Raw genomic sequence first — 15,179 nt, 5'->3', positions numbered from 1 at the left:
TGTGTTAGACCTGTGAGCCACCTCTTCGCCCTACTTTTTTTAATCAAAAGGTTTCTTAGGTTTCGATTCAATCTCTGTGGCTATTGCTATTGCGTAAACCTCTTGCTCCAACCTTCTGGGTCATCTTTTGAGACCGTGCTTCATCTCAAATGTTTGCTTCTCCTCCCAGCACACCTAGAGGATAAAATGCTGCCTGCTTTCTTATTTATGACTCTAAATTTAAATGGTACATTTTATATTCTCAAGCAATATTTACACAGGACTTAAAGTAGTTCTTTCTTAAACAGAAATTGAGTATTTTTCACTGCAAATGAATACTGAGGGCTATATTTTGCTGTGCTTTTTTCCATCTTCCCAACTATAAAAGAGCAATATTTTCAATTTTATCAGCTTCCATCAATTGTTTCCTCAAAAATCAGATTAGAATATGGTGAGAGGCCATTTGTCTATTAGTCTAGCCTAATTCTTAGAAGAAGTAAAAGAGAATTAAATGAGATTAGAGAAGCATAAAGTTTGTACATTTTATACTAAATGAAATCAGCCAAAGCAATAAACATTAGGTCAATTAAATAACTATTGGAACAATGGATTGTTTATATGTGTGTGTGTGTGTGTGTGTGTGTGTGTATGTATCATTTGAATGTTGCATTGATGGTCTTATTCTGCTAATAAGATGACATTTATGAAACAAAAGAGAATTTTTAATCACGAAACTTCAATCTGTATTTTTGATACATTTGCAAGAAGCCCTGTCTCTAGGAAACCCAAGTTCTTCCAAGCCTTCCTAATATGAAAACCATGAGGCATAAAATTAGCAAGTAATAAGAAATTACACTTTCAATCTCAAAATATTAAAGTTGTCCCTCGGTGTCCACAGGGGATTGGTTCCAGGAACCCCCACTGTTGCCAAAATTCAAGGATGCTCAAGTCCCTTAGGTGAAATGGCTTAGTACAGTCGAGCCTCTGTGTCGGTGGGTCCCATGTCGGTGTGTTCCACGCACACACACACACACATGCCACACACATCTTCATGGAGTTCTCATGTTCTCATTTCTAAACCCATGATATTATAAGTGAAAACTTACTCCAACTAATGAAACATTTTAAATTCACAGGTGTTTATGTTTGGACACAGAAATCTTTACCAACATTGACCTACTCTATAATCATAAAGAAGGTCTAAACGGCAGTTTGAAAGTATGTTAAGTTTTCATATCTACCTGTACATCAGTATTTGAATTTTCAATGTGCTTTTCATTGGAAAGGAAAATTTGATGCTATACAAAGAATAGAAAATAATAAAATCATACATCATCTATTTATCATACTTGATACAGTGAGGAAGAGTATTTGTTTTGTAAAGACCAACAGGATACACGATGCAAAGAAAATTGCAAAGCTGTACACCGCCAACACGACACAGGTGTACACCACATGAGGATATGAAACAAGCCAGCAGTAATGGGTGTGTTGACAGCTATGAGTCCACACTGTGTTTCTCCCAAAGTGCACTGGTGTGTTTATGTTGTTACTTTACTTTTTAATTTGTTTTAGAAATCCTCAAGCCCACTCCTAAACACAGTGCTAAGTACTAGGAGTGAAGATGAACCTGCCTGGAAATAGTTGTTGTCAGTGGGTCTCTTAGACTCATATTGATGTTAGGGAACCAATCCCCCCCTTAGACCCATATCTATCTGGGAGGTACTACGGAGTTCATATCTCACGTAGACCAGACACTGTCTGTATAAAAATGTATAAGAGCATCTTTAATCTTTGCAACAATTCTATAAAGCAGTGTTTCCCTATCTTACCTTATCATATAATCACCAGGACAGTATTCATTAAAAAATATAGATTCCTGGACCACATCCAGTCCTACAGAATTAGTCTCTATGAGGAGTCTGTGAATAAGTAGTTTTTAAAGACACCTCATGAGATTTTTAAGATTAGGTAAGGAGGGAAATGCTGCTGAAGGTAGTATTATATCCATTTTATCAAGGGGGAAACGGAGACTCAGTTAAGTAACTTGTACAACAAATTAACTGTGAAGGCATAATTCAAATTGCAATATAACTCCAAATTTCTTCCTACCATGTTACCTTGCTGTAGGTCATGAGGTCAAGCAAATATGTAAGGCTACAATGAAAATTCTGTATTATAGACATTCAATTCTGGATTTAAAAGAAAACATAAAATTGGGTAGTTTCTTCCTCTGTTTTGGTTAGGACAGTTATACTGAACCAACTGCAGAATTATAAAGGGCTTCATAGTTATATGTGGAGTATAAAGGGCTCCAACCACTGCTGCCAAATTACTCTGGAAATGCTTTTTGAACATGGGATAGAAGTGTTCTGTCCTATATATTCCAAATGAGGGTGAAATGGACAAAAACAAGCAAAAATAAAAAGCCATGTACTGTTTAGATTTCTTTAGGTGCTGAGACCATATGGGAAGGGTTCCTCTTCCCATTCACCCCATGATCAACAGCAGTAATGGACATGTTACAGTTGAGAATGTGGTCTATGTTCAAAGTAGAGAATTCCCTGGAATCTCTTTTCTGCTTAATGACATACAGAGAACAGGGTGAAGCAGCTGAAGTTGGAGAGGACCCTGCCTTTATTTCACAGAATTATTGTTTCTTAGGATTTAAATGAGGCTTTCTGAATACATTGGGGAGGTCAATGAACCCCTGGCAGAAATCTGTCATTCCTAATTTATAATCCAGGCAGTATTTGTAGAAATTCTCTCAGTTTTGAACTTTTATATCAAAAATCAAATGTCTAACAAACTTAGCCTTGAAATGAATATGTATAAAAAGTATTCAAAGGTTTTCCACGGTGTGCACAGCATGAATTGTTTTAGGGAATCAATTTCCAGATCCTCAACTTCCATGGTTCTTTTTCTTAGAATTGTCTGGAATATGCCTGTGTTTACAATAAGTCTTTTGCTATTTTATGTGGGAAAAAAAGCAAAACCGTCACGCATTCCAAACCTTGATATATTGCATTAGCCAGAGGTATAAAATCCACTTTTGGATGAAAAACTAAAATAGAATTTGGAATATTGGTTTTAACAAAGATATTCTTAATGGTTGATCAGGGCACCCTAAATGTACAAAGGCACTTTCTTTCCTTCTCTTATCTTCTTCTTGGATTGATCCCTTGATCATTATGTAGTATCCTTCCTTGTCCCTTGTAACAGTCTTTATTTTAGTCTATTTTTTCTGATATGAGTATTGCTACTTCAGATTTCTTTTGATTTCCATTTGCATGGAATACCTTTTTCCATCCCCTCACTTTCAGTCTGTTTGTGTCCCTAGATCTGAAATGGGTTTCTTGCAGACAGCATATATACAGGTCTTGTTTTTGTATCCATTCAGCCAGTCTGTGTTTTTTGGTTGGAGCATTTAATCCATTTACATTTAAGGTAATTATCGATATGTATGTTCTTATTGCCATTTTTTAAATTGTTTTGGATTTGTTTTTGCAGGTATTTTTTCTTCCCTTCCTCTTTTGTTCTCTTGTGATTTGATGACTATCTCTAGTGTCGTGTTTGGAGTGCTTGTTCTTTTTTTGTGTGTATCTGTTGTAGTTTTTTGGTTTGAAGTTCCCATGAGGCTTTGATATAGCAGTCTATATATATATACAAGGTTGTTTTAAGTTGCTGGTCTCTTAATTTCAAATCCATTTCCCATTACCTGCATTTGTGCTCTCCTCTTCTCATGGTTGCTGGTTTTGATATCATACTTGTATGTGGATGATTTCCTACTTTTACTGTATGTTTGCCTTTACTGGTGAGCTTTCCCATTTGTGATTTTCTTGTTTCTAGTTGTGGCCTCTTTTTTTTTTTCCCACCTAGAGAAGTTTCTTTAGCATTTGTTATAAAGCTGGTTTGGTGGTGCTAAATTCTCTTAGCTTTTGCTTATCTGTAAAGCTTCATTGAATCTGAATGAGAGCCTTACTGGATAGAATATTCTTGGTTGTAGGTTTTTCCTTTTCATCACTTTAAATATCCTTCTCCTATTACTAATTTTTAAAAAGTGAATCTTGGCCCCAGTTGGAAAGTTCTGGATATAGAACATTCAAAATAGTTGTTATGACTTGTGCATTTTAAAATTTAACTGAATGTCTTCTAAGACTAACTTGTTCAAGGAAGAATATCATCTATTGGTAAATATGTTGTGATTTATTTTAGGATCAGGATGCATTTAGGATCAGGCTGCGTTGATCAATATTTTATTGAATCATGACAAATTACTGTGAACTTCACCTTATAAAATGTTTAATGTTATATATCATATTAATAAAACAAACTTAAACTTATGCTGAAACATTTTACATGTCAAATGCAATGATACATGTTTTTCAAAGTTAGTTTAGGGGTAATGCAGCCAAAACATTTGTAGATCACAGAACATAGTTGTTAGTGTCTGGATCATAGCTGGTGTTCAATAATAAAAGCTGAATAAATAATTATTGATTACTGAATGAATACCCAAGCAGCCACCCTAAGAACCTATGGCACAGAGCCAGAACACCATGAAATATCTGAAAATTTCCTCTCAAATTTAAAATAGCTCAATTCTCCTGGCCTTAGGTTCAGGAATCCTCAAAGATGCATCTAGTAAACCCCTATCCCCTAGAGGTAATTGTGGACAAAGGAAAAGATCAAATTGCATAGCCTTTGGCATGAAGTGTACAACTGCACATTAGCCGGATTGAGTTATATTTCCCTGCACCTCCTGCAGTTGCAATGTTCGGGTTTGAGTTTGAAATGACCACCTTAAAGGATAGCATATTTTGCATGCTCACTGAAATAAAGATCTATCATGTGGAATGCCATGACAAGGGAAATTACTCTTTAAGAACCTAGAGGACACCAGTGTGATCTGGTTTCCCAAATGTAATTGCCAACCCTTTGCTGTGCTCTCTTTAAGACCCCAGACATGTTCCAATCCCCAGCCCTTTGCTGCTACCTCCCTCTGTCCACTTGCCTCAAATGTTTTTCATTCCCACAGCTGGGTTGTCCCCCACAGGCTTTCTTCTGCCTGCCCAGCTGATGACGTTTTTCTGGCTCCAGAAAACTTCAGAGATTGTTACAAACAGTGCTTACAGGGGACAAAGGATTGTCCCAATTAAAACAACAACAACAACAAAACTAGGACAGTCTTGCAAGAATCCGAATGGGTGGGTAGCCAACATGAACATTTTATGTTGTTTCTCTCTTCTTCATTCCCCCCATCATTAAACAGGAACATGTCATTGTTTTGAAAGCCTGGGAGTTAAACTAAGGTTTTAGCTGTGGCCAAAGGTCTATTGAATAGTCAGTGCTGCTGAGACACCTGAAACACTTTTTCTCCTTTCATAATCACTTCACTGTTGCACTGGGGTGTTCTAAGGGATGGGCAGTAATTGGAAAAAAAGAATAAATTCAGCCCTAAATCTAAGTCTTGATTTAACAGGCCTTTTCTCCCTGAAGTTTTAAGAATAATTGAAAAAAAAAAAGGCTCAATTAGTTTAAATAAGATGCAGTAACATTTTATTTTGTTCATTAGAATATTATTTATCATTATTTGCATGATGGGATTTTGCTTATAACTCTGATTACACTGAGTTTAAGTGGACATAAAACCGTTGTCACAAAAATGGAATGAGAAGATGTTGTTTACAGTCTTGTGTTTTCCGCCAGTATTCTGTTTTTTCCAACAGCTGCAGCAGGACATGCTGTTGGTATTTGGAGGCTTCTAGAAAGAGAAGTGGCCAAGTTTATTTTCCTAATCTCTAAATTCAGCACATAGGTCACCACTCAAACACCTTTTCTATGTGTGCATTAATAGTCATTATTAAATGCTCTCAGTCACGACACCTTACAAGGCGGCCTAAAAGACAGGGCAGGGCTCTGATCCCCAAGTGTTCTGCCACTGAGCACATGTGATTTATCTGCAGAAGTTACTTAACCTCTCTTCACTTCATTGTTAAAACTGTAATAAATAAAGGTTCTAGATTAGCAAAAATATCCTTTATACTAAAAAAAGAAATGCTCACTTCTGACAGACTTATTTTCAAGCTGTGTCCAATGTGTTCACTCTTATTTTAGTCGTGTCATGGTGGTAATAACTAGCACTGCTATTTATGGGAACAACTGTATTTTTAGCCTAGAAAGGGGGTTGGGCAAAACTTCTTTGTTTTTTGGCCTGATCATGGACAGCTCTCATGTTTTCTTAATTTATGAACCATCATCTGCTATTATTAGATATCACAAATGAATTTACCCCCTAAGTGTGACTAAAGCTAAGTCATGAATGATTCTGCATGAAGGCAAGTATTCCTGGATGCTCAGGCAACCAAATTTCTGATTCAGTTTTGGAACTTTTAGTACAGGAGAGGCATGTATAAAGTCTCTCCCTAATTCTTTCACTTGATTTCCAGTCTTCCACACAGACTGTCATTGTTCCTAAACTCAAGTAAATGAAGAACCATAAAAATTGACTATTAATAATTTCCATAGCAGGTTAAGAAAATCAGTCTTATTCATTTATAAAATAAGTACCAGGGAAGCATATTATTATTATTTTTGTTAAATGGAAACTTAAGACTAAGGTACTCAAATGTAAAAATCATCATTAAATGGGACCTTTGGAGGCCAAAGTAAAGTATTTTTCCATGGGAAAGCTTCTTAATGACACTTTTATTAATGTATATAATTCCTTTCAGTGGTCTGTTAATTGCCACAGGTCACTTCTTCAGGATTCTCCATAACTGCTTTAACTATGTGCTTTTCTTTCCGTCTCTGTCTCTGTCTCTCTCCCAATCTCCCTCCCTCCCTCACTCCCCTGCCTAATATGATACCATTTCCAGACATGTTAAAAGGGTTAACGTAGGAAAAACCCAATAGCAAGCTGCAGAGCCTCATACTTGAGTTGAAAACTCTTTACTAAAAAACAATGCATTAGGCTGAAAACATGAGAATTGGTATTAATGGGTCAGTCATATTTTCTCCTGTTCTGTATTCTCTTGCTAACGGTTACACCAAGGGAAACTTTATGGCTGACTAGATCCATCCTGGGGGAACACTGATTTCAGATGTTTCTGAAATATCACTTGCTTTCCCTAAACTTGTTTCAATCAATTTTTCTCATCCATTCTTGATTTTATTCATATATAAAGGCTGTTTTTTGGAGCCAGGAGTTCCATAAGCATACTAGAAGCTGTGTAATATAACCTCTCATTTCAATTATTAAAATTTATTTTTTTATCATAACACTCCTCTTAATATTATGTTCTGGGATTCCATTCCAAGGACAAGTTCACATTAACAATAACCTTCAATTTTTAAAAAAATCCTGCATACTTTTTCTGCCTATATCATTTATATTTCAAGCCAATTAAAAGATATATTGGAACATAATAAAACTACCTGATATTTTTTCTCTTCCCTCTAAAAATTGGTGAGAATTTTACTGTGATCCTATTCACAAAGTACTACTGTGCATATTACTTTTTGTAATAGCATCAAATATTTCCCATCTCAAGTATTTTCCGTTTCAATATTTTCCATTTCCCACCAACTGAGAATGGGAAGACTATGATGTGCCTTCCACAATTTTCTGCGTAAATGAACTGCTACTTTTAGCAAACAACTTGCTTTCTACCATACAGGCTAGTTTTTAGGAATGGAATCAAGTATTATTCTATATTCAGAATCCCTTGAGGAGTCATTGTTTGAGTTGAATTGCACATGATGTTTTAGGTGGCATGTGTTTACTTCCATTGAAAGAACATGTCTTATTTTTGAGGAAGGAAAAGAAACTTGTGAGACATCAGATGTTTTTTGCAAAACAATTTGGTGAAATAAATGTAAATGAATCAGAAACATATGAATTGTATTTCAGTTAAAATTAATGGGTTTAAGTATGAAGGCAGTAAAGCACTCAGGGGGGAAAGAGTGTAGCAGGTCGGGAAGTGACATTTGTTTTGTTTTCATCCGTCTTGGACTCTTGAAAATGGCCTAATACTCTGAATTCAACCTCATTCAGAGTCTCTCTTAAGTCTAAAGATGGAGTTATAGAATGGGACAATAGTATTCAAATTAATTTTATAGCTTTATCTGGCTTCAGTTATAATGTGGGTGTCAAACATTGCCACTGTGCAATTTTTCAAAAGCACTTTCAGTTTGAAGTTAGAGGTTTTTCTATTCTCTTCTGAGGGTAAACAGTAAATTGTAATGATGCTAAAAGTGTATTTTTTTTCATAGAACAACAATGCAAAGTTTTCAGAGTCACATATCAACTTCGTATTTATTTCCTCTTTCTAAGATGAACAGATCTAAATGGAAAACACGGGGCAGAATGCATACACACGTACGCAGGAGAAGGGCACAGGGAGAAAAGGCGATGGAACAGAGTGAGAGAGAATGAGAGAGGGGGAAAGGAATAAGCAATGCATGCAGGGGTGAGGTCATCAAGCCTCATTTCAAAAGTAAAGCGCTCAAACCACACTACTTATTTTAGTGTCACAAAAATTTTATCCCGTAGTTTTATAGTCATATCATTTATGCTTGCTTAAAAACAGCTACATAGCTTCTTTTTATTTTTATATTTTTCAATTTTTTAAAAATGCATTACTCTGACAAGCAGGGAAAAAAAATGAACTACAAAAAAAAAAAAAGGACTTACAAATAATTTTCCCTGTCAACATGCCTCAAAATGTGAGTACTGTACGTTTGATGTGTGGTGTGATATTTCAGTGTCTCAACTCTCAGTCTCTGAAAACAGGGACATTTTAAGTGTTCCAGTAACTTGCAAGAGACAAGGAGTATATAACTGGATTGTGTGTTTATATATATATATATATATATATATATATATATAATATATTCTTTTGTTTTTGAGATAATATATGACACTGCTTAAGTAGCCTTCTGAACATACAACTTGGTAGAGAAATGTAGGAACAGAAGTCCTTTCTGTATAAGTTGAAGGTACAGTAAACCATAGGGCTGTTTTGTGTGTTAAGAGCCTGCTGTTTTGTTTCCTGAGAACATGATGTTGTATATCAGTCACTGGAGTTCAGCGTCTCTCTGACCACTCAGAGCTCTGCTGCTGCTTACCACTGAGTTTGGAATGAAGATGCTGCTCCTTGATTTCTTTGTGCCAAAAGGTTCACTGCTTCAAGCTCTTCTTAGAAGCGTCTCCCCTCTTTGCTCCTCTATCTGTTCCATAATTGGGCAGGAGATGTGTTTTAGCTGCTACCACAGCCCTTTGTTGCTTTATTTAACCTTCTCCTCATCCTAGTTTAGTGGATAAAAAACGGAGTGGCTAGGCTGTTTCATTTACACCTTAAATCAGTGGCGATATAACATTTAGAACTGGTTTTGAGCTCCCAGAGTCACTCTTTAGGGCTCTACTAATCAACATAAAGTCTAAATCCTAACCTCTAATTTGTGTCAATGAAAATATATGAATAGTGCCAACTTTATCTTCATCACCATCAACAGTAAATATTTATAAAGTCCTCAATTAAGTAACTTACTGTGTAATATCTCTGCTGAGCACATTATTACAATGGTATATTTCCTTTGAGGAGGGATAAATTGTGATTTATTTTCCATTATGATTTGGTGCAGTAACTTTTTGTTACAAGATCTCATCTTTGCTTTTGGTGTTGTTGTTCCACTTCATGACAGGCCTACCCTTGTAGCAGTGATAAGGAATGTGAAGTTGGGAGATACTGCCACAGTCCCCACCAAGGACCTTCGGCCTGCATGGTGTGTCGAAGGAAAAAGAAGCGCTGCCATAGAGATGGCATGTGTTGTCCTGGCACCCGCTGCAATAATGGTAAAGGTCTCGCTCCGTGTTGAAGGGCCTCTTTCCTTTCATGTAGGAGGCCTGGCTACCAAGTTAGGCTGCCTTCTCCTTAGTCAGACTCCTGAAATGTAAGGAGCCTTTCAAAATTGGCAGGAATGGGATCAGAGTTTAGATATGTATAAGATTACCTGGATTCCCTCTCAAATCTTAGTTTTCCTGGGCTCTGACCATCTCCTATAATCTATGCTGATCTAGGATTTGCCGTATTGAAATGTTGCATATAAATAGCTAGATGTTCTATTCCACTAAACACTTAAGCAAATATGTGCAAAGGAACCAAAGAAAGGAACATGCTATGATTTAGCAATACACTTGTGAATCTGTTTTCCATTTCCATACTAGTTTCATACTTTTACTCTTATACTCAAGGTGTCCTTTTTTGTGTGTGTGTGGTACACGGGCCTCTCACTGCTGTGGCCTCTCCCATTGTGGAGCACAGGCTCCGGACGCGCAGGCTCAGCGGCCATGGCTCACGGGCCTAGCCGCTCCGCGGCATGTGGGATCTTCCGGGATCTTCCCAGACCAGGGCACGAACCCATGTCCCCTGCATCGGCAGGCGGACTCTCAACCACTGCGCCACCAGGGAAGCCCCCAAGGTGTCCTCTTTTGAAGGCCCTACCCCGTGGCATGCACAAATGCTGATGGAGTAATTGGTTCCTCCAAAAGGAGACACAGGAGTCTATTCCCTGGCCTTCACCCAATCTCAATGAGCTTAGAGGCAGACAATTCAGCATTAATGATAAAATGAAGAACCACCAACAACACATAGTAAAACCATTAAATAATTGCAGAAGGTGATCAGAAACATACACTTAGTCATACAAAACAACATAATCAGGCTCATATTCCTATACTTATTCCTGACCTCTGGGCATAGTCCTATTGGAAGTACCCTGGACAAGAAGAGGTGAAGGGAAGAAGACCTCATACCATTAGAGGTGTTTACAGTGTAGACAAGGATTATACTGTTGATTGAAAAAGGAACCTTGATCTTTTTCTGATCAGATGTCTGATTAGACAATTTTAAGGTATTAAGAGCTAATAATAACTTAATACTTTACTATGTCACTATTCTAAGCACTTCACATGTATTCACAGTAATTTAGTGAAATGAATTCTGTTTTCATCCTTATTTTTGCCCAAGGTCACTTGGTCTTGAGGGTGGCAAGATTCAGATCAAGAAAGCCTGGCTCAGGACCAAACTATTCAATTCTCAGTCTGGACAAATATGTAAATAAATGAATAGATGAATGAATAGACAGATGATAGATAGATGGCTTCATACCTCACATCAGGAGAATACTTGGATAAGAATCACACTTTAGAGAATTGAATAAGTCTAACTGATTACCTGACCATCCCCAGGCATCTGTATCCCCGTCACTGAGAGCATCTTAACTGCTCACATCCCAGCTCTGGATGGCACTCGGCACAGAGATGGAAACCACGGTCACTACTCAAACCACGACTTGGGATGGCAGAATCTAGGAAGAACACACACTAAGATGTCACATATAAAAGGTAGGGATATCTGTAGCTCTATGTTTACTTTTTCTTGTTTTATAATGAAGTAAAAGAAAAATATCGATAATTAATTCCATTGGTTTTGTGTGAAATTTGAAAAAAAATATTGGGAAGTTACTTTAATAGCAAGATTTTAACTGAATCTCTTAATTCTTAATTTTGAGGATGCTAGAGGTTTCTTAGAGATCTTAAATTGTTAGAAAATACATATTACAAGAATTGCAGTACCCTAATTAACCATGCCATTTTCTGAACAGCCTTTTTACAGGATGTTTAGAATAAATCTTTTATACAAGCATTTCTCTTCTATATTCAAGCATAAAGCATTCCAAAAAATGGGAAAATGTTTGCTGCCATATGATTAAATCACTAAGATTTAGAGTCTTTTTCTCATTTTTTCAGATTCAAAAATTGTATTTCACTTAACAACCAGATAATATACTGCACATAAACCAATTTACCAAAAATAATTGAGATTATATATGCCCATAAAATGCCCTTCCTTGTGTCAAAATATTTGGGAAGCCTAATCACTAACAGTAAAATTTAAAAGTATGAAATTATTGAACCCAGTTACTAATAGTAAAATTTTGAAAAATAGAAATACCTATATTTTTTTGTTTTGAAATACCTATATTTTTAAAGGAAGTTTTTGCAAGTGTATTCTGTGGAGCACTATTCTTTCAAGACGTTCTGTGAATGAAAGAGCCCTGTGTTCAAGAGTTTTGTAATAAGGTATCTCCCCATTTCTGGAACTTTATAATTAACATTGATATACTGAAGTCCAGCAATGAGGAAAACTGGTTAACTTTTTTAAACATTGTATTTCCCTGGTTTACTTGACCACAAAACCATTTCCCCACATTTTCACCTTCTGCAGAGCTAGTATCCTAGAGAATACCTGACCTATTAGTCCAACCTGGAATACTAATGGTCAAATCAATAGGGCTAAAGAGACTGACAATTCCTCTTCAGTTATCCCTTGTCTACACCCCCTGAAGGCCTAAGTGCTTTATCCACATCTCCTATTTCTAGTCCACCAAATTCACATGCATTTGTTAGTATTTGAGTATCTTTCTTTATTCTGACAGATATCTATGTCACAGTACAGTTCCAAATTTATTGCTTTTACCTAATTATATGTGGAATTTTCTGATGGCAGCCAGTAATAAATCTTATACAACTCAGCTAGTGAGTTGCATCCACATCACACAGTGGAACTGGTGAGCCAAGTCTGTCCTGCCGCCATTTTTGTAAATAATGTTTTATTGTAACACAGACTTGCCCATTCACTTAGGCATTACCTATGGCGTTTTTTATGATACAACAGCAGGATGAGGAGCTGTGACACAGATCACATGGCCTAAAAAGTTTAAAGTATTTACAATCTGGCAGGTTACAAAGAAGCTTGTTGACTAGTACTTTTTTATAAAGATTACACATCAACGCAGCTGTGACGTGTGGGTGTTCTTTGCTGTCTTGATTGTTTTTCTGAATTAAATACTCAGATTTGGGCTCCTACGTCATTTTTATGATGGGTTCTTGGTTGACGCTGAGGCTATCTGCCCTTGCTCTGCTCCACTCTGTATCTCAGCTTTTTATGGACTTCATTTCCTGGGCTCCCCGTCAAGATGGCTTCCGACCACATGGGTTTGGCTGTGGTGAGACTGAGAGGTAGAGGAATGGAAAAGCCAACAGATTCTCTCTGCCTCGGGTAGTGTTCCTGGCAGAGCTGTACCTCATTGGGGCCTCAGCTCCTGCCAGGTGGGCCTGTTGGGATTCCAGTTCCCGCCCTTGCCCCATTCAGATACCACCAGCTCCTTTGGATCCTCCAGACTAAATGTGGTAGTGGCTTCCTGTTGTGTTGCTTTACCATCCTCTGGTACTTCTTAGCCCTGCCACTCACTATCTATGTGACCAGTTCTCTGCATTAAATATCTTCTCTTTTGAATACTCAGAGATTCTGTGTTCCTGGCTAGATTTTAACTGATACATGGTCTTTAGGAGTCCCAGACAATTACAGCCTTCTCCTTGAATCAGAGTTTGTTTACTCTTTCCAAGAAGATACCAAATTAATTAATTTGAAAGCAATTCTGTTTACTTATTTCCACTCACCTAGCAAACAAAAAAAGAACAGAGAAATATCTAAAAGCACACCATGCCAAAGTAAAGAGAAGATTTTTTTTCTAAAGTGTCATGGTAAAATCTTTTGGTCATCATCTCCATAGGGCATGAAGGAGACCCCTGTCTACGATCATCAGACTGCACTGAAGGGTTTTGCTGTGCTCGTCACTTCTGGACCAAAATCTGCAAACCAGTGCTCCATCAGGGAGAAGTCTGTACCAAGCAACGCAAGAAGGGCTCTCACGGGCTGGAAATCTTCCAGCGGTGTGACTGCGCAAAAGGCCTGTCTTGTAAAGTATGGAAAGATGCCACCTACTCCTCTAAAGCCAGACTCCATGTGTGCCAGAAAATATGACCGCCTCTGAGGGAAGAAAAGCATCACTAGCAGACTGTGAATCTGTGTATTTAATACATTATAGCATGGGGGCAAACAGATTTGGATTTCAGAAGGGCTAAAATGAGGAATGTCATAAGAATATAGATCACAGAAAGAGAAAGAAAATGGAGCAGATTAGAAAGGGTGACAAGTGTGGTACAATCTGTGTTTCCACCATGCACCTTGTTTATGTAAATAATGTATACATTTGTGAAAATGCTATGACTCGAAAAAAAAAAAACCAGTGAAATTACTGACGAATACCATGTGACTTTCCAGCAGTTTAGGTTGTGCTAGAGGATCAGTTTCCTTCACATTGGTGATTGATTGCCTATAAAAATAACCTAAAAGCCATATTTCTCTTTTAAGTTATACTTTAACAACAAATTACTCCCCATATATCCTGGCATACAATAGACTCTAAAACATGAAAAGAGTTGTTAAATAGGAAATGAAAGCATGGAGCAGAGTTAATTTGCAACACAGAATCACCTTTTAATTTGGAACACTACTTCTAACCACTCAATTAAAGACCTTCGTAGATGATAAGAAAAAAAGCACTTGATATTTTCCAAATAATATCAAAATAACCACAGGTCTTTTGTCTAGTCCTTCAGAAAAACCAAACTCGTTTTTCCTCAGACTGCTTATTTACATTTTTCAAAATTTTAATTTCACTTATAATTAATAAGAACCAGTATAATAAGACAAAAATAATCCATTCAGATTCTAAAGGATCTAAATTGCATCTCTCTTGATCGTATGTGATTCCTACCCATTTTATTCTCCATATTATACACGTTATTTGTGAATAGCACGAAGTAGAATTTTCAGATTGTCAAAGTTTTAAGATGCCCAAAATAAAAGTTACTAGATCACATTTTTTAAACCTTTGGCACTCCCTATTTTTGATAGAATTGGACATTTATTCTTTACATACTCTGCAGTATAGTAGGGTAAAGCTGATAGAAGAGACGAGCTACATGTGTCCTGCACTGAAGCACAGCAAGGAAATAAATAGGGAAAATGTTGTCAAGTGTCCAGGTTTGGGCAACACATAGATCGTATGTCTGAAGCACAAACTCACTTTTCATATTTGAAGCCCAAGGCTGCACAACCTAAATGGAAGTTTTCCATGGGATTTGCTATCAAAATATTTACTACACAGATGAGTTCAGCGTGAGTTAACTACTTGACCTCAAAATATTTATTTTCTATTTTCGAGGTCCTAAAATAATCTTTATATGAGGAGGTCTCATTAAATGGACTCCAAGGCAGGTAGGATAGTAA

The 15,179-nt window shown here is 36.9% G+C and overlaps 1 protein-coding gene across 1 annotated transcript in view; it reads left to right on the top strand.

Annotated features, from left to right (window-relative positions):
- The window catches only part of DKK2 (dickkopf WNT signaling pathway inhibitor 2), a 113,995-nt gene extending 99,115 nt beyond the window's left edge, over positions 1-14,880 (top strand). Inside the window, exons 2-4 of the mRNA XM_060088377.1 lie at positions 9,685-9,835; positions 11,231-11,386; positions 13,618-14,880. Of these exons, the coding sequence (XP_059944360.1) occupies positions 9,685-9,835; positions 11,231-11,386; positions 13,618-13,868 (558 nt within the window). The 3' untranslated portion in view covers positions 13,869-14,880. The remainder of the gene's footprint in view (positions 1-9,684; positions 9,836-11,230; positions 11,387-13,617) is intronic.
- The last annotated feature ends 299 nt before the right edge of the window (positions 14,881-15,179 follow it).

This window comes from Mesoplodon densirostris, chromosome 1, assembly GCF_025265405.1.
Source record: "Mesoplodon densirostris isolate mMesDen1 chromosome 1, mMesDen1 primary haplotype, whole genome shotgun sequence".
NCBI classification, from domain to species: Eukaryota; Metazoa; Chordata; class Mammalia; order Artiodactyla; family Ziphiidae; genus Mesoplodon; species Mesoplodon densirostris.
The sequence above is the reverse complement of the archived record's forward strand: the minus strand, read 5'-3'. Positions and strand labels throughout refer to the sequence as shown.